The sequence below is a fragment of the Grammomys surdaster genome, unplaced genomic scaffold (genome assembly GCF_004785775.1).
Source record: "Grammomys surdaster isolate TR1022 unplaced genomic scaffold, NIH_TR_1.0 165, whole genome shotgun sequence".
Taxonomy (NCBI): domain Eukaryota; kingdom Metazoa; phylum Chordata; class Mammalia; order Rodentia; family Muridae; genus Grammomys; species Grammomys surdaster.
The window spans coordinates 13,891,153-13,910,617 of record NW_021604613.1 but is presented as its reverse complement, the minus strand read 5'-3'; the positions used below and the strand labels follow the sequence as shown (position 1 = coordinate 13,910,617).

Sequence of the window (19,465 nt, the reverse complement as noted above, 5' to 3'; positions counted from 1 at the left end):
TACCTGGGGACCCAGCTATACCACTCCTGGGCATATACCCAAAAGACGTTTCAACATACAACAGGGACACATGCTCCACCATGTTCATAGCAGCCTTATTTATAATAGCCAGAAGTTGGAAAGAACCCAGATGCCCTTCAACAGAAGAATGGATGCCGAAAATGTGGTACATTTATACAATGGAGTACTACTCAGCTATTAAAAACAATGAGTTCATGAAATTCTTAGGCAAATGATGGAGCTGGAAAATATCATCTTCAGTGAGGTCACCCAATCTCAAAAGAACATACATGGTATGCACTCACTGATAAGTGGATATTAGCCCAAAAGCTCACAATTTCTAAGAAACTACGTATAGAGCACATAAAACTCACACAGAAGAAGGAAGACCAAAGTGTGGATGCTTTGGTCCTTTCTAGAAGGAGTATCAAAAGTTTCAACTAGAGCTCCCAAAGTCTAAACACCAGCCAGAGAGCAGAAAGGGAGGGACTCATGCACCTGTATAGGGAATTGAGGGTGACCTTGTTAAACTTCAGTGAAAGTGGAGGGCCATGGTCCCCAAAAGTTTGGGTCCCCTACTGTGTGGGAATTCGAGAGCAGGGAGATGGGACTGGGAGGATGTTTGGAGCACAACCTCACAAAAATTAGGAGTAGGGGGTATGGGATAAGGGCTTTGGGGGAAGAATGGGAGAAGAGATAACATTGAAAGGTAAATATGTATAATATCCAATAAAAAAAACCACACAGATAAAGGATCTAAAAAAAAAAGAAAGAGAGGGAGAGAGTTTACTTATTTTAAATTATTTTCAAAAGTTTCTAGGAGTTGCTAATTGGCTAAGATCCTATTTTAAGCTTTCCACAAAAGAATTTAAGTCTCTGTTCAATATTCTCAAGAGAGAGGTAAATCCTAATTTTCCTCAACAATTAATTGACAAAAGAGAGGTAATCTCACAAAAAGTAGAAGCTATTACTAATTGATATATTATATAGTCTGATTAGTTGTCGGCGGTACTATAACAGTCCTTTGACAAAAGATTATTAATATAGATTTATATATCATTAAATAGGGTCTTCATGACTCTCTGAGTGTGGAAGGAGCAACTGTTGGCGCTTCTGCCCTGATTTTACAAGAACTCTGAAAAATTGGCTTTAAAAACAAAAGAGGGGGAATGGTACCCCCTCACAAGGAGTCCCCCTAAATACTCTCCATCATGCCTTGTTTACTTTTATCTCTCTAAAGCTGAAAGCTCATGGCAAATCTGCTGCTGACTGCCTCTGGCAACACCGAGACCAACAAAACTTTGCCACAGATATGGGGAAGGACCCTCTTACCCTTAACGGGAATGGGCAAGACCCAGTTCCCTTATGAGGCCGAGGATTGATATGCCTGTCTGATACCACAGAAGGCACAGCTAACCGGCTACCAAAAAGACTAATGAAAAAAATAGATACCCCCACAAAGCCAGGCCCAACCATAAATACGATGAATAACAATTTACATCCAGGGAAGAGAAATCTCCCTGAGAATTCCCTTCTTTTTCCTTTCCAGGTAAAAATGAATCACCCGTGATGTCTGCTGTTAGAAGTTCTAATCCAGATGCTGGCCTCTGAACTTACACTACTCAGACCTTTGAAGGGCCACTGACAAGAACATCAAACAGCTAGAGATTGACATCACTAATCTGAAGAAATCCCTCGTTTCGCTGTCTGAAGAGATCTCCAAAAATCGCAAAGATCCTTATTGGACTTGATTTACTCTATTACAATAGAAAAGGCTGTGTACAGCTCTTGACTGTGTACAGCCCTTAAAGAAGAAGGTTGCCTTTACATAGACAAGACAAGGAGGGCTAAAGAGAGCATGAAATAGGTAGTGAAGGCCCTAAGAAAAATCAGAGAGAGAAAGAGACAGATGAATGCTGGTACAAGAATTGGTTTTCAGCCTCTCCAAGGTTGTCAACTCTATTTCCTCCCATCTTGGGACCATTATTTGGGTTCTTTTTGCTTTTTTCTGCTGGTCCCTGGCCCTCAAATAGGCAGACTAACTCTGTGATACAACAGATAAATAATTTGGTAGCAAAACCTACTCAGATACATTATCATAAGTTAGCTATGGAGGACCACGAGACTCAAGATGAGGTTGTTACTTTATACAGGGTGTTTCCAAAACCCATCTCCACCCAACCTAAAAGGGGGGACTTCCGCCCCTAGACCAAGCAGAGAGGGGCCACCCAGAACCCCCTCTGACAGGCGATCTGAATTCTTGCTTAGGCTGCGAGGCTAAGCACTGCAAGGGAATATAAATAAAAGATAAAAATATCTATCGGGTTCCCTGAGGGACAAGCCTGACTGCATAGGGGTTGATGTCAAACGTACCCCCTCTCCAGGAAAAAGACATCGGGACGAGTATGGTCCTCATGCCTCACTGGACAACGACAGGGGGACCAGAGCCATTACAAGGTCCCCTTCAAATACTGGAGGTCAGGCCTCTATCCCCGCCTTCGCAAGTTTAGAATTGCCACAGCCCTTCTATACTTAGAGAAGGGAAGAGATGTCAGGGGCAGCCCTGCTTACACACTGAAGACCTAAAATCAGCCATAGGCCTAAAATTAGCAATAGGCCTGTCATACATGTATACTAACACCAAGTCTTGGGTCTCAGTGGAAAAACATTGAAACAGATGGCTATAAGCTAATGTAAACAGGCAGTTTTTGTGGAAATTTACAAGCCTGAGTAGTCATAGACCTTGTAAATAGGTAGCCTTGTCAGACAATACCAACTTAGATAAGGACAAGTGAGTCATAGGCAGAGTCATAGTGACTTGTCCCCTGAACCTTCACCCAGCCGATACCCGGTTCTAATGATATCCGTATTCCCCCGAATACCCACACTCCATTGTCATTCCCTTCCCCACTTCCTGCCTTTTGGTGTTTATAACCCCTGTGTGAATTAATAATGATTTGAGAAAAAATAAATTATAAAAAAAAAAAAGACAAGATCCCGTGTATCCCAGGTGGGCCTCAAACTTGCTGTAACGCCAAAGGCGACCTGATCCTCCTGCCGCTACGTCTCTAGTGCTTGGATCATAGGCATGTCCCACCATGCCCTATTACTGTAGTTATGGGAAATGAATCTAGTATATGATAGGCAAGCATTCTACCAACTGAACTACCTTTTTAGCCAGCACAATCTTTTTCCAAGAGTAAAATCCAGTCAGAGGTAGTAGCATATGCCTGTAGTGCAAGCACTCAGGAAAAGATCAGAGAATCAGAAGTTCAAGTCATCCTCAGCTACAGCAAGTCTGAGGTCAGGCTAGGAGATGTGAAACCTTGCTCAGTATAAAAACAAAAGTGATGGAGAAACCATAACATATACAGCCATGCACATATACAGTAAGTAGTCAAGTCTCTTAATGGTTTGGGTGCGAACTGGTTTGTTTTCTGGTTCTAATGATAAAATGGCAAGTTTTTTATGCATGCTAAATATGTGTTCTTAGGGTATCTCTAGCCCAGTTTTCTGTTCTTAGTAAAAATTGTGAAGTTCTAAAATATACACTCTTTAAAACGCTCAGCTCACCAAAACAACAGACTAGCTGTTAAATAGAAAAACATGGAAAAAATTAATCAAACTGAGAACCATAATACCAATCAAACATAAATTTTTGTTCTTTAGCAGCCTTTGTCTTATAAACTAAACTCATACACTAAATTAAGGTCAGAATCAGTAAGGATTAAAAAAAAAAACCACTAATCAGAGTTGATTAAAATCAAAGTACAGTGAATTAGAATAGTACTTACGATAAAAGAAAGGAACAAACTCCACTGTGAGAGACGCTGGTTTGTACTTCTGTCTGCTCTTTTCCACAGAACTAAGGATCTGTCTATCATTAGAAAAGAAGTCAGTAACAAATTACATGAGCAAGTAGAGACTGCAGAATTTAAAAAACAATTATAAACAAATTCAACATTTTGATTTTGGTTTATATGCTGAACAAAAACATCTTCAGGACTAGTGCAATGTTCAAAAATGAGATAAAACAGCCAGGCAGTGGTGGCACACGCCTTTAATCCCAGCACTTGGGAGGCAGAGGCAGGTGGATTTCTGAGTTCGAGGCCAGCCTGGTCTACAGAGTGAGTTCCAGGACAGCCAGGGCTACACAGAGAAACCCAGTCTCGAAAAAAAAAAAAAAAAAAAAAAAAGATAAAACAGTAACTTAAGCACTTACCAACTGGAGAAAGTTTTTTAATAAGTCCCTTTATTTTCGATCTCATAAATCGTTTTTTTTTGTTGTTGTTTTTTTATTTTTTTTTATTATGTACACAGTGTTATGTCTGCACGTATGCCTGCAGGCCAGAAGATGGCACTAAATTTCTTTACAGATGGTTGTGAGCCACCATGTTGTTGACTGGGAATTAAACTCTGGTCCTCTGGAAGAGTAGTCAGTTCTTAATCTCTGAGCCATCTCTCCAGCCCCAGAATATTTATTATATGTTGTGTTTCCCAAGTTAAGTCTCCAAAAATTTAGGAATTTAAAAACAAGCCAGAATTTAAGTTTAAATTGCCAATGTAAGAGTTTCACCATTTTCTTTCCACTTTCTCATGCTAACTAACAACATGAGATGTTGGCTGTCCTGTGTACTTGACTGACTAGGATTAATATGGGTGTCTACACACAAGACAAATGGAAAGATTATTTTTAGAAACAGGGAAAGGTATGAAGAGATGTTGCAGCAATTAAAAACATATAATACTATTCCTGAGTTCAATTCCCAATAACCATGTAACTATGTCTGTATGCTCACAACCACTGGGACTCTAGATCCAGAAGACCCAAAGCTTCTTATTACTGAGAGCATACATACTCACACATGATAAAAATAACTCTTAAATTTTTTTCCTTAAAAATAAGACAGATGGCATGAACAAGAAGTACACCTTCGTTATTCTAAGGCCTTTATTTGGTACTACAGATAATGCAGTCTATGTTGAGCAATGCAAAAATCCTTATGGCAGGAAAACTGAAAGAAGTTACCCTAGAAAAAGAGAGATACTAAAGTTCAATAGACAGGCATAGGACCTACTTAGGACCTTCCCACTACTATTTAGACAAAATATCTTGACACAATGTGATTAATTTTATTAACCTGGAAGATGTTTTTAGATGAGATTAATTGGTAAATTTGTGAACTCTTACTGAGTAAAGCGTATTTTCTTCATGAGTGACAGAAGACAAAAACAAACAAACAAACAAACCCCTTAGCATCAGAAACTCCTCTGTCTTGGGGTTTCACCTGCAGTTCCGACTTTCCCAAGCATCTGCCTGTCACAGGTTCACTTAGATCTATCTCAGAACTGCTCGTCCACAGATCAGACTTGGACTTGCAGGGTTCCCTGCTATGAGGACTAGTGCTTTATGACAATTCAATGTTTCTTGCTCTCTGGCCATTTTGGTGGCTGCTCTTTGTTAGAGGGCTGTCTGTCCCACACTTAAGGCAGGAAGATGGGAGCCCCAAAGATGAAAAAGTCTCAGGAGTCAGCCAATTCTACATCCAACTTGTCATGAAAAGTGGAAAGTGCATACTGAAATATGAACAGACACTAATAAAGATGGTCAGGACAAAACAAAACTAGTTATCCTCACCAACAACCCAGCTTTGAGGAACTCTAAAATACAATAGCATGCATGTTAGCCAAAACTGGTGTCCATCACTATAGTGGCAGTAATACTGAATTGAGTAAAGCATGAAGAAACTTTCATAGAATACTGAGTATACATACTGGCCCTGATTGACCCAGGTGATTCTGATATCATTAGAAGCATGCCAGAACAGACTGGTGAGAAGTAAACCAGAAAAGGTTTTCTTTGACAAAACTAGACAGAGCCTGTTTAAAAAAAAAAATTCAAATTCCTATAGACATATATCTTAAATGTCCATTGATGCTGTTTCTCTGGAGAATTTTAACTTATATAATCAACTTTTTCAAAATACAAAGTTAAAAAAAAATGAAGGGGCTAAAGTGATGCCTTAGCAATAAGTAATATATGCTGCTCTCCCAAAGGACCGATGCTCAATTCCCAGCACCCAAATCATGGCTCACAACTGTCTACAACTCCAGTTCAGGAGATCCAATGCCCTCCTCTGGCCTCTGAAAGCACTGCATGTGGTACATAGATATCTGTGCAAGTAAAGCCCCCATACACATAAAAAGAATAAGGACAGGGTTCTTCTGTTAAATAAGTGGAGTACATGTTGTTGAAGGTTTACAGTGATTGGGAATTTGGCAAGATATAAAATTACCCTGAAGACAAATCTCTTGGCAAGCTTGTAAGAGGTTTTCTAGATTAGGTTCAGATGAAAAACCTACCTTAACTGTCAGATTGAAGAAAAGGGAGAGAGTGAGCCGAACACCAGAATTTTATCCATTTCCTGACTGCAGACCCAGTGTGACCATCTACCTCAAGCTCCTCCATCATGGTTTCCTTGCCAAGATGAGCTATACCCTCAAACTTATACCCAAACTCAACTGGGTATAGTTTGAGTCCAAATACACCTGTTCCAGCCAGGCAATGGGAGCAAATGCCTTTAACTGCAGCATTCGGGACAGGGTGGCCTCAACTATGTAGCTAAAAATGAGCTTGAACTTCTGATCTTCCTGCCTCTACCCTCTCAAGTGCCAGGATATATTGTTAATAAAATACACCATATGGAATATATGAGGTGAGCTCTCACAGTCTGTATAAATGTTCTCTGTTACAAACTCTTCAACATCATGTAACAATAGCTATACAAAGTACAAATACAGAGGCTGGAGAGATGGCTCAGCAGATAATGTACTTGCTGTGCAAGAAGAAGGATCTGAGTTCAATCACCACACACACACACAGTGGGGAGAAACAAGTTGTTCTATAACCTGCATATGTGCACCCAGACTCATACACAAAAGTAAACTGCCGTACTGTGCCTGTAACCCTAGCATGGAAAGGAGGGCACATGAAGATCATCCCTAGAGCTTGCTGGTCAGACAGTAAGAACCTGTCTCATAAAATAAGATGGTGCATGCCTCTTGATCTCTGTGAGTTCAATGTCTACAAAGCAGCTCCAAACCAGAAAAGGATATAAAGTAAGACTCTGCCTCAAAAAAACAAATTAAAGTAGGGTAGTGTTTGAGAAAGACACTGAGTAAGCTACAGTGGCTACCAATCTCCAGGGATTAACCTGTTCCCACACTCTGCTGAGCCTAACCTTTTTATGTGGATTCTGGAGACCAAACCAAAGTTCTTACGCTTGCATAACTAGCATTTTACTGAGTCATCTCCCCAACACTCCATATGTAGCTCTTCTGTGCATCCTTCCATATCACTTTCATATAGAAAGATACTCTTTGTTTTGAGGGGTTTTTTTGGATATTTTATTTATTTTCAATACAAATGTCATTCTCTTTCCCCATTTCTGCTCCCTAGAACCCCTATCCCATCTCCCCTCCTCTTTTATCCTTTTATACATTTTGATTACATGTATGTATTAAGGTCAGTTCTAGGTTGAGGGTCTAGCAATAATACTCTTTCAAGAGTCACATACAGAAGACTCTAAAAACCCACAAATTTATAACATGCAAGGTTCTGTTTTGTTAATGTATAATGTATGTATGATGGGTATGTCAAGCATGTGTGAATGAAGGCACATACAGTGTGCATAAAGGTCAAAGGACAAACTCGGGCATCTATCTTGGCTTTTGAATTTTGTTTGAGATAGGATCTCTGTTGGTTTTCTACTGTATATGCCAGATTAGCTCGTCTCTAATCTCCCAGGTCTTTCTGTCTCCACTTTTCATTTCTACATAAGGACACTATGATTATAGACATTTCTAATCTCATATCTAGCTTTTAAATAAGTTCCAGGGATCTAAACACAGGTCCTCATGCATATGTGGTAAGTGCTGTACTCAAGAAGAGCCCACTGAGCCGGGTGGTGGTGGCGCATGCCTTAAATCGCAGCACTTGGGAGGCAGAGGCAGGCGGATTTCTGAGTTCGAGGCCAGCCTGGTCTACAGAGTGAGTTCCAGGACAGCCAGGGCTACACAGAGAAACCCTGTCTCGAAAAACCAAAAAAAAAGAAGAGCCCACTGAGCCATCTTCTCAGACCAACACTCAGTTTAAACATTATGACCAATCTGATGGTGAATGCCTATAATCTCAACAGTCCAGAGGTTGCTGGTTCTCTCCAACCTTATCTATATATCAAGTTCCAAACCAGCCAAGGCTACATAGTAAGACTCAATCTCAGTATTATCATTTATAAGACATACCCGGAAATTCTATGTCTCCAATTTCTATACGGATCATACAAGCTTTCACAGAATGCCAGTGCATGGATCACAAATTCTTCAATAGATGTCTGATCAGCCATTTCCTTCTCCTTTTTTTTGCTTTTTAACTGAGAATAAAATTAAACATAAAATTAAAGACATGTTTCATTAATCTGCTTACATTAAGTCATTTTTATTAACATAAACCTAACTTCCCCTTTGAGTCCTTAAGAGTCATTTAATCATATGAGCTATATATATTTTCTAAATTGTTAAGTTCTAGCCAGGCGGTGGTGGCATATGCCTTTAATCCCAGCACTTGGGAGGCAGAGACAGGCGGATTTCTGAGTTCAAGGCCAGCCTGGTCTACAGAGTGAGTTCCAGGACAGCCAGAACTACACAAAGAAACCCTGTCTCAAAAAAAAAAAAAAAAAAATTGTAAAGTTCTTCCTAGAGCAAGTTTAAATTAGCCAAACATCTTTGGAAATTATGCTTTTCAGTAAGATATGATACATAAAATGATTCATACACAAAATGAAACATTGTGTCATTTTAAAAACTACAAAAAATGTTAAAATAATGCATTAATAGCTACTTGTCTACTTTTAGAAAATTGAAGATTTGAGACTGGAGCAACGGCTCAGTGATTAAGCCACTGGCTGTTCTTCCAGAGGACCAGGGTTCAATTTTCAGCACCCACATATCAGTTCACAACTGTCTATAACTCCAGGTCTAAGGTAGCCAATATCCTCATACAGACAAAACTCCAATGTATATGAACTTAAAATAAATAAATAATTAAAAAAAAAGAAAATATAAGATTTATAAAATGACCTATTGCCCTATTGTCAATTTCAATTGTCTTTGTTTTTGTTGTTGTTGTTGTTGTTGGTTTTTGTTGTTTTTCGAGACAGGGTTTCTCTGTGTAGCCCTGGCTGTCCTGGAACTCACTCTGCAGACCAGGCTGTCCTCAAACTCAGAAATCTGCCTGTCTCTGCCTCCCAAGTGCAGGGACTAAAGGTGTGCACCACCACCGCCAGGCTCAATTGTCTTTTCAATTACTACCTTCTTTGAAAACACTTAGCAAGATTAATTACAATATTAAAATCTTTTAAAAAAGTAAATCCATGTTAGTCTCAGTAAAACAACAAAGAGGAATGTATTCACACCTACTTGCTGAATATACAGTGTTGTCATGGTAATGACATGATTAATGTAAGAGCAAGTCCCAATTTCTTCTACATTTGATAAATTCCTAGGAGATAAAAAGAATAACATTTATTACATATGCGCCATATACTCTAGTGTATCCAGCATGGTTTGGAGAACAGATGCTGGCAATATCAATCACACTAAAGCAGGAAATGATGCATAGAGTACTGCCATTATAAGAGACATGTACCATTATTGTTTCACTCTGCTCTCTGAATTTTAGTTCCCTTTTTCTGACTCACATATTTTGTAATCTGCATCAGAAGTCCATGACACAAAGGGCATGCATTATCATCTTTAAATATTCTAAGAGGACATACTATTACATCCTGTTTAAAGTAGAAGTCCATAAGTACTTGAGCTGGGACATATACTATGGTAATTTATGACACTTAAATATCTCTTGGCTTTACTGTTAAAAGTTAAGTTTATTGGTATTCTGTTTTGAGACACTGACCTATAAAATACTTTGTATCTTGAAATAGAACAGGAAAAAATAACAGACTTTGCTACTCAAGAAATTAAATTAGCATGACATCTTAGCTGTTTATCCCTTCCTCTAATACAAGAACACTTCAAATTCTCTGTGTAGGGACATCTGGCTCAGTGGTTATGAACACATACTGCTCTCTCAGAGAATCTGAGTTTAGTTCCCAGTACCCACATCAGCTAGCTCTCCACCACCTGTAACTCTGGCTTCAGGTGATCTGACATCCTCCTCTGGCCTCTGCAAGTACCTCTCATATATACATACACACATACACATAATTTAAATTTTTAAGTCTGTATATAGTTAACAACGTATTTATTATACCTAATAAGCACATGAAAAATGTTCAGCAACATCAGGCATGAAAACTTTCATTTTCACCTGTTTACTTTTGTAATACAAAAATAGAAAATGGAGTAAGCACTGGTAAGGATGTTAAAAAATTCAAGCCTTCAAGCAGGCGGGAATTTAAATTACAATACTCTAGAAAACAGTCTGGCCATTTCTCAAGAGATTAAAAATTCAACATCCTTGGGGCTGGCAAGATGGCACAATGGGTAAAGGCATCTATCTGCCAGCAAGCCAGACCAAGCTGAATTAAAGCCCTGGGATACAACAGAGAACCAACTCCTCCAAATTGTCCTCTAGCACACACATACCAAATATGCTGTAATCAAAACAAATGTCCTCACAAACTGATGAATAAGTTCTGAAACTATAGTAAAAGTACAATTTTGTTTTATTAAAAAAAATGATATAGTGAGTAACTGCATGACATGCATTAACAGTGACATATTAAAATTTATAAATAATTTTAAATTACATTTATAAGTTATATTAGTACTGGGAAAAGAAATAGATCCAAGCAAAAAAGACCTATAGATGAATTTTTATTGAGCTGTTATTTGATATCATTACAGTCATACAGCCTATCTGTAACTCCAGTAGCCTTTAAAACCTTGTCTCTGAGGCACAGATGGAGTGCATGATAGCTTGTATTAAGGCTTCAAAACACCGACACATTAATAAAATGTAACCATCACTTGGAAAAACCACCAACTATGAAAACTACCAGTTTGGGTACTGTAGCGGACTCCAGTCCCACCTATGTTCCTGCCAAATCTCATTCTCATGCGTTCTCTATCACTCATTACTACCCTCTTTTAATTCATTTCCTTCCTTCCCTCTGCCTTTCACTCCTCCAAACAGGAAAAAGAAAAAAGAAAAGAAAAAAAACCTCTTAAATTTGGATACAAATAAAGGAGGACTTTCAGTTTCTGATCCAACATTGAAATTTTCAGAGTTGTCACTTTCATGGTCATAATTAGAAAAACAAAAACAAAAAAACTAAATAAACTAAAAAAAAAATTTTTTTTTTTTTTTGGTTTTTCAAGACATGAATTCTCAACGGGCAATGGTGGCACATGCCTTTAACCCAGCACTTGGGAGGCAGAAACAGGCGGATTTCTGAGTTCGAGGCCAGCCTGGTCTACAGAGTGAGTTCCAGGACAGCCAGGGCTACACAGAGAAACCCTGTCTCGAAAAACCAAAAAGACATGAATTCTCTGTCCTAGAATTCCTTCTATATATTAGGCTGGCCTTGAACTCAAGAGATCCACCTGAAAGGGTCTTCCTACAACCACCAGGCTTGAACTAAAAATCCCTAGGAGTCATTAGAGGCCACAAAAAGAAAGAGAATTTAAAAGGAAATAATTATAGGCAAAAATGAAATCTTTCTTATTCTTAACAGATCTAACATAGTGTTTATTCAATATACCAAACATATATTATCTTACTATAGCTTAAAGAAAAGTGAAATGAATTACAGTACTATTGTGGTTTTGGTTTTGGGTTTGTTTTTTTGTATGTATGTATGACTATTTTGCCTGCATGTACATCTTAGTATCACTAGCATGTCCAGAGCCCTCAAAGGCCAGAAGAAGGAAGGCATCACAACCCTGCAACTGGAGTTATAGATGGTTGTAAGCTGCCATTTAGGTCCTATGAAATTAACCTAGGTACTCTAAAAGAGCAGGCACACCCACTGAGCCATCTCTCCAGCCTGGAAAGACAACAATATTGTTAGAGAATACAGGAAAAAAATCTAAGGGCTCTTAGGTTGACTGGTGACTTTACAGATGGAAAACTAAAGGCATAATTCAATGGGGAAAAAAGAGACTCATCAAAATTAAAAATTTCTATGCCTCAAAACACAGTGTTAAAAGAATAAAAAGACTGGCTTGCTATGGTGGTCCATGCCCTTAAAACTTGTACTCAGGAGGTAGAGGCATGTGGATCTCTGAATTCAAGGCCAGCCTAGTCTACACAGTAAATTCCAGGACAGCCAAAGATACACAGAGAAATCCTGTCTTGAAAAACAAAAACAAAACAACAAAGTGTGCCAATCCACTGAAAAAAACCTGTGGATCAAAACATTTACAGACCTGTAAAAATAAGAACACAATCCTATTTATTTATTTATTTATTTATTTATTTATTTATTGGTTTTTGGAGACAGGGTTTCTCTGTGTAGCCCTGGCTGTCCTGGAACTCACTCTGTAAACCAGGCTGGAGCGAACTCAGAAATCCACCTGCCTCTGCCTTCCAAGTGCTGGGATTAAAGGCGTGCACCACCACCGCCCAGTGTATAGTCCAATTTTAAAATTGGGCAAAACTTTGAGAGGTGAGAGACTCTCAGGACTCAATGGAGGTGACCTTAGCCAAAATGCCCAACAATGGGAGAGGGAACCCAAAGAGCCAACCTCCAATAGATAGGCAGGGCTTCAAGTGGAGGGACAAGGTTACCAACCCACAGTCAAGATTTCTGACCCAGAATTGTTCCTGTCTAAATGAACTACAGAGACAAAAATGGAGAAGAGACTGAAGGGAAGGCAGTCCAATGACTAACCCAACTTGGGATCCATCTTATGGGTAAGGCACCAAGGCCTGACACTATTACTGATGCTATGGTGTGCTTACAGTAAGGAGCCTACCATGACTGTCCTCTGAGAGGCCGTAGCAGCAGCTGACTGCTGAAGTCAGGGACCCCTGTGGTTGAATTAGGGGAAGGAATGAAGAAGCTGAAAGGGAGGGAAGATCAGCAGTCTCAACTAACCCAGACTCCTAGGAGCTCCCAGAGGCTGGTCCAAGGTCCCCGACACATATATTCCAGAGAAACTTAAGGCCCCAGGGAAGGGGCATACCTGGGGGGAGCAAGGGGAGGGGGAATGGGATGAGGAACTGTGGGAGGAAGGACTAGGAGGATGGGGGGGAACAGCTGTAATGTAAATAAGTAAAATAATTTTTGCAATAAAAAAATTGGGAAAAACTTCACCAGAACATTATGGCAGTCTCAAAAATAAAAAGAGGTTAAATATTTTTTATCATTAAGGAAAAACAATGAAACACTACATACTACACACCTACTGCAACAGCCAAAATCTAAAAGAATGATATATAGAATACTGGAAAAACGTTCCTCATTCACTGATTGTGAAATTGTTACAACCATGTGATATAGCATAGCATTACTGTTCCTAGGTATTTTCTACATGGGCTGAAAAATACCCATATAAAACCTGGACATGAATATTTATAGCAGTTTTATAAACAACAGCCCCAAACTGGAAGTAAATACTAGGATATCCTTCAATATAGATGAATAGTGAAGCAAACTGCAGTACCTTCCTGTGAAATAGTATTCAGTAATGAAAAGACACTTAGGTATGTCTCAGTTTCTACAACACTTCCCAAGAAGCTTACACCCATGCTTTCCTGTCTGTCAGCCAGCATTGTCTAGTCAGCAAGGCTACTAAGAAACTCTCAAATAATAAGGTGGAAGTGAGGCAAGGTGATGTCTCACCATCTCCTTCACGTTTAATCCCAGCACTCTTAAGGCAGAGAAGGTAGATTTCTGTTAAGTTCACAACTAGTTTAGTCTACCCTGTATATTCCAGGCCAGATGGACTATATTGTGAGACTACTTTAATTAAAAAAAAACAAAGGTTATGTGTATGCAAGCTTGCATACACACAAGTATACATATTTACAAATGAAAACCATACAGAAAATATTACTATAATCATATCTTACTGAAATAAAAACTTCTACCATGGTCTTTAAAGTTACCTTAAGTTTATTCTTTTTTTAAACAATGATTTTATTATACTTCTCAAAATGTATTTTTGTGTATACATGTACATTGTACTGGCCCTTCTGTGCCATAAAAGACAAAACTGTAGGGAGCTGATTCTCCTTCCACCATATGGGTCCAGAAGACCCAACTCAGGTCATCAGGTTAGGCAGCAGGTGCCTTTCCCACTGAGCCATCTTGACAGCACACATTTAAAATTCTTGGCTGAGTGTCTCTATGATTAGTGTACAATAATTAAGAAGTTTTCCAGTGTGCTAACCAATGCTATAAAAGATATACACATTCTTTAAAAATTCAGGCAAATATCGGTAGCAGATTATTACTATTATCATTATTGTTATTATTTTGGTAATAATTATACTAAAATTTTACTTTTTTATATGATACCTGCAAAGAATAATGAAGAATTTGACAAGCAAAATGGACAAAGCTTGTTGTTGTTCCTCTAACCCATCTGCTGATTTCTGAACACAGTGTAGCAGCTGGATCCTAAGAACCTGCAGAATATTATCAGGAAGCAGAGATATTCCTGGAGGCATATCATCTACCCTGTAAGACATGAGCAAGGAAACAAAGTATTGAAACTTAAGGCATATAAACAAATAAACGAATGAATGAATGAATGAATGAATGAATGAATGAATGAATGCAATAAGAAATGGTAAGTGTGGATGACTGAAGTAAAAGCAATCTTGTGGAGGACTCTGCCTTCCACTTGTAAGCTCCTGTACTAAGCTGAGTAGCTAGTGTCAGAAACTACGTGAATTTCAGACCACCAAGAGGGTAGTAGCTCACCAGAGTACAGAAGAGCCAAGTATAGTATTGCCCAGCGGTGTATAGTATAAGACAGCGGTGATCACAGATCGGTATTTGTCACGAGAACATGCTCATGCAGGAGTATAGAGACTGTTAGCAATGCTGCTGTACTTGTAATAAAATCCTTCTGCCAAAAATTAACAATTTCGCCCCCTGGTGATAAATGAGTGTTTCTACATACCTCGTAGGCAGCTTTTCAAAGTCAACATCTAAAAATTGTTCATAACTTAAAACAAAATTGTCCAACCACAATCTCAGGTAATCTGGGTCTTTCTGAAATGAAAAGATCATCACATATTAAGTTTACTTATCAGAAAAAGCAATGTTTCTACACCTACATAACTACCTAATGTGGAAACAACAGCCATTCACAGGACCACATCTGCAATCTTAGCATTTTTCCCACTTTTGTCTCCTCAACACTTTTTCTCTTTTTGTTTTTTTGAGACAGGGTTTCTCTGTGCTGGCTGTCTGGAACTCACTCTGCAGACCAGGCTGGTCTTACACTCACAGAGATCTTCCTGCCTCTGCCTCTTGAATGATGGGATTAAGGGAGTGTGCCACCACCACCTGGTTCAACACTTGTTTGAGGCAGTCAAATTTCAACACATAATTTAGGAGTTTAGATACTTAATCATAAAACATCGCCACTTAAGCACTGATCTAGGACAAAGGGATCACTAGCAAATTGTTTCCCTAAAATAAAGCATTACACTAGAATCTAGAATCTTTTTGTTTTGTTTTGTTTTGTTTTTCGAGACAGGGTTTCTCTGTGTAGCCCTGGCTATCCTGGAACTCACTCTGTAGACCAGGCTGGCCTCGAACTCAGAAATCCGCCTGCCTCTGCCTCCCAAGTGCTGGGATTAAAGACATGCGCCACCACCACCCAGCCTAGAATCTAGAATCTTAAAGAATGTTCCCAGAACACACAGCAATTGCTGACCTTTGGGGATTTGTGTTCTACTACTGTACTGTTTCAAAATTAGTTTATAAATTACCACTATCTGTAATTTCACAAGAAAAAAACAGAAAAACTATTTTAGAGACTGAATAGCACCTATGAGGAATATTCTAAGATACTACTTGTTTTCTTATGTTTGAAATGAGGTCATTTATCTATTCATTCACTCATTTATCCATTAGGGATAAAACTCCAAAAATATAATTAACTGGGGTTCTCATTAGATTCTTTATAAAAAGCAGAAGATTACTTCTTGGTAAAAGTGAGATATAAAGCAGTCACACAACACTATAAAACTTTAATGCATTTCTCTTCATATTTTATTTAGCAGCTCTCTAGTATCTGGTTCAAATTCTATACCGACACTTGGAGTACTGATCTACATTCTAAGCCCTCACCCGAGACTCTAAAGGTCAGTACTACCAAGTGCTTATCAAGTATAGATTTCTCCTAGGAAACCCAACAATTATAAATAAGAAAAGGTACTGTTTCATTTAAGAAGTATCTGTTATTACTTGGAACAGCAGGCGTTTCTAACCTATTGTCTTATTTATACCTTACAGCTATCCAGAATGTGTTTAGTTTTCCTAATTTTACAGATTACGAAAGGATATGTAACTTGCCCAAAATCATAATCTAGAAACTGTTAGTGCTGCAGGGATACATGAATCCAATAGGTCCTCATTCTACTACACCACACTGGCTGTAAGCCATGCATGGGGATGGGGTGGAGATTTAATAGGTTAAAAAAAAAAAGAAAATAATGGGTTCAGTCAGGATCTGTCAAGTTTAGGCTATAAAAAGTTAATACACAAAATAATCATGTCATTCAGCCTAGAAGAATCTGTAGATGAACTGCACGAAAAGCCGTAAAAAGAAAGATCCCTACATCAGAAACAGTAGTAATTGCATTATTTCTCCTTGGTATAAAACAGTAAAGGTATTAATTACCTGGAGTTCTCTTTACCAGACGTTCGAACAGAGCAGACTATTACCTCTTAGTCGCTCTTGTGATTAAGTTCAGCGTGCTGAAACACTAAAGCATTTACCTCCTTTATTTATACATTTACCATCACAACACACAAATGTAATTCCAGTAGTGCTAGAGCCAATTCCATGTCCCCAGACTTAAATCCCAGCATTCAGGAGCCAAAGGCTAGAGGACTTTATTGTTTGAGGCCAGCTTGGTCTAATACTGAGTTCCAGGAAAGACAGGGTTACAAAGTGAGTCCCTATGTAAAAAAAATAATAAAATTTAAAAAAAATACAATTTAAAAATTGACATACCAATAAAATAAAAACATGGCAACTACTGAATATCAACAAGAATCATTTTTCTGAAATTAAAAGTAGCCTAATATCTGAATCTCAATGTACTCATACAAAACTTACTCAGTGACTGCATAATACAGTCTAACAGTGACAAACATACTGCAAACAGCAGCAGGAGATCTAGAGAACAAAGAACTACCATTATAAATTATACTGACCTATGAATCAAAGTGATTATATGACATACATGTCTTAGCTCCAATATCTAAAGCAACGAGGAACATTCAGTCTCTACTATCAAAATAAGGAGCAAGTGGTAGCCTTTTCTTTTTTTTTTCTTTTGGTTTTTCGAGACAGGGTTTCTCTGTGTAGCCCTGGCTGTCCTGGAACTCACTTTGTAGACCAGGCTGGCCTCGAACTCAGAAATCCGCCTGCCTCTGCCTCCTGAGTGCTGGGACTAAAGTTGTGCACCACCACCGTCCAGCAGCAAGTGGTACCCTTAACACCAATATGGAGTATACACTGGAGTTACTGAACAATGCAAGTAACAAGAGAGAGCAAGTAGCAGAACTAGTAGAGCATCCTTCTTCTTGACTGACTTTCAAATATAGAAAGCTGACCACACTGTCTTGTCACAATAAACAACAAACTCTGATACTCTTAAGATTTTAAAAAAGAAAAATTATACAAAAATAAAAATTTTCAAGAGCATAGAGCCAAAAGAAATAAAGAGTGACCTAGGTTGGTGGGAGAAGAAAGGGAATATAACCATTGCAATATTAATTCTCTGGAGGTAGACTGGAGCAGGGACTATTTAGTTTTCAGAACTGCCATCAACTGCTGCTATGTGCTTCTTTCTTCCCTTTCCTGAAATCTTTTATCGTGGTACTTCCATTTGTTTTAACAATCTCTGTCAGCTTTGTGAGGGACATATATTGGTGGTCTCTTCTGAATTCAGTCTTCAGTATCAAGAGAAGTCACAACTGGAAGTTACGATGTATATCACAAATCCTGGCTCAAGACTGAGTACATCAATACACAAGCTTTCAAGTCACTGAAATAAGCTAAAAGTACATGTTACATATAAGAAGGACAATTGTGATCAGGAAAGCAGACTCTGATAGAATGGGATTTGGGTCACAATTCTTCAGTACTTTAAAGCTTTTTCATTTGGGGGGGGGGTTAGGATTTATTTATTTCATGTATGTGAGTACACTGTAGCTGTTTTCAGACACAACAGAAGAGGACACTGGATCCCCATTACAGATGGTTGTGAGCCACCCTATGTGGTTGCTGGGAATTGAACTCAGGACCTTTGGAAGAACAGTCAGTGCTCTTAACTGCTGAGCCATCTTTCCAGTTCCCAGTAAAAGTTTTTTAATGGTAGTTTTGGTTTTGAAGGGTTTGTGATTTGTTTTTGGCTTTTTCTATGTAGTTCTGACTCACCTGTAGCTCTCTATGTAGACCAGACTGGCCTTGAATTTGGGAGATCTATCTGCCTTTGCTTGGTTTAAAGAGCCTCCACTCCCAGCTCCCTATAGCTGGGAGTAAACTTGCCCTGTAATTTTACAGTAAAGGAAACTGTTGTAAGGGAAAATCAACATGCTAGCTGGACAGTGGTGATGCAAACCTTCAATGCCAGTACTCAGGAGGCAGAAGCATGAAGATCTTGAGTTCAAGGCCAACCTGGTCTACAGAGTGAGTTTCACCAGCCAAGACTACCCAGAGAAACCCTGTCTCAAACAAACACACAAATAAACACAAAAGCTTTATCTCTAAAATTGCAGTTTCAAGGAGCTGTCACAAGTTGGTTTCTGGGATGTCTAACTTACATGTAAGGATCTTTAAATTATCTGTTATTCATACTAACTTGTAAGCTACTTTAATCATAGTAGGGGTCCCTTTCTTGTAAACAGTATTCTTATGGAAATGTTTATAATTATTCAAGTCATGGAATAGTAAGTTTCTTGTGTTATACATATATACGTGTTTAATTCTCTAGAATTACAGATATAATTTTGGAAATCTGAAACTGTTACAATGTTCTAGACGGCAAAGTGTTGTCATGCCATGAACCAATATCCTTGACCAGTTTCACACACACACACACACACACACACACACACACAAACAATCAAGAGGAAACCTTTATACATGATAAAAGCATGACAAAAAATTCAGGTCTAAATGTAATAATAAAAAAAGTAAATTAAAATGGAGAAGATAAGTAGTTTATAGCTCAATAACATTGCACCTG

At 38.5% G+C, this 19,465-nt stretch overlaps 1 protein-coding gene and 1 long non-coding RNA gene across 2 annotated transcripts in view; both read right to left on the bottom strand.

The window, feature by feature from the left end:
- Positions 1-14,698, bottom strand: part of Nbeal1 (neurobeachin like 1) — a 138,723-nt gene extending 124,025 nt beyond the window's left edge. Inside the window, exons 1-4 of the mRNA XM_028765733.1 lie at positions 14,547-14,698; positions 9,478-9,559; positions 8,305-8,432; positions 3,795-3,877 (exon numbers count right to left, since the gene is read on the bottom strand). Of these exons, the coding sequence (XP_028621566.1) occupies positions 3,795-3,877; positions 8,305-8,432; positions 9,478-9,559; positions 14,547-14,698 (445 nt within the window). The remainder of the gene's footprint in view (positions 1-3,794; positions 3,878-8,304; positions 8,433-9,477; positions 9,560-14,546) is intronic.
- A 519-nt stretch (positions 14,699-15,217) lies between these two features.
- LOC114619726 overlaps positions 15,218-19,465 on the bottom strand; it is a 13,885-nt gene continuing 9,637 nt past the window's right edge. Inside the window, exon 3 of the long non-coding RNA XR_003711211.1 lies at positions 15,218-15,248. This is a non-coding gene — a long non-coding RNA (uncharacterized LOC114619726). The remainder of the gene's footprint in view (positions 15,249-19,465) is intronic.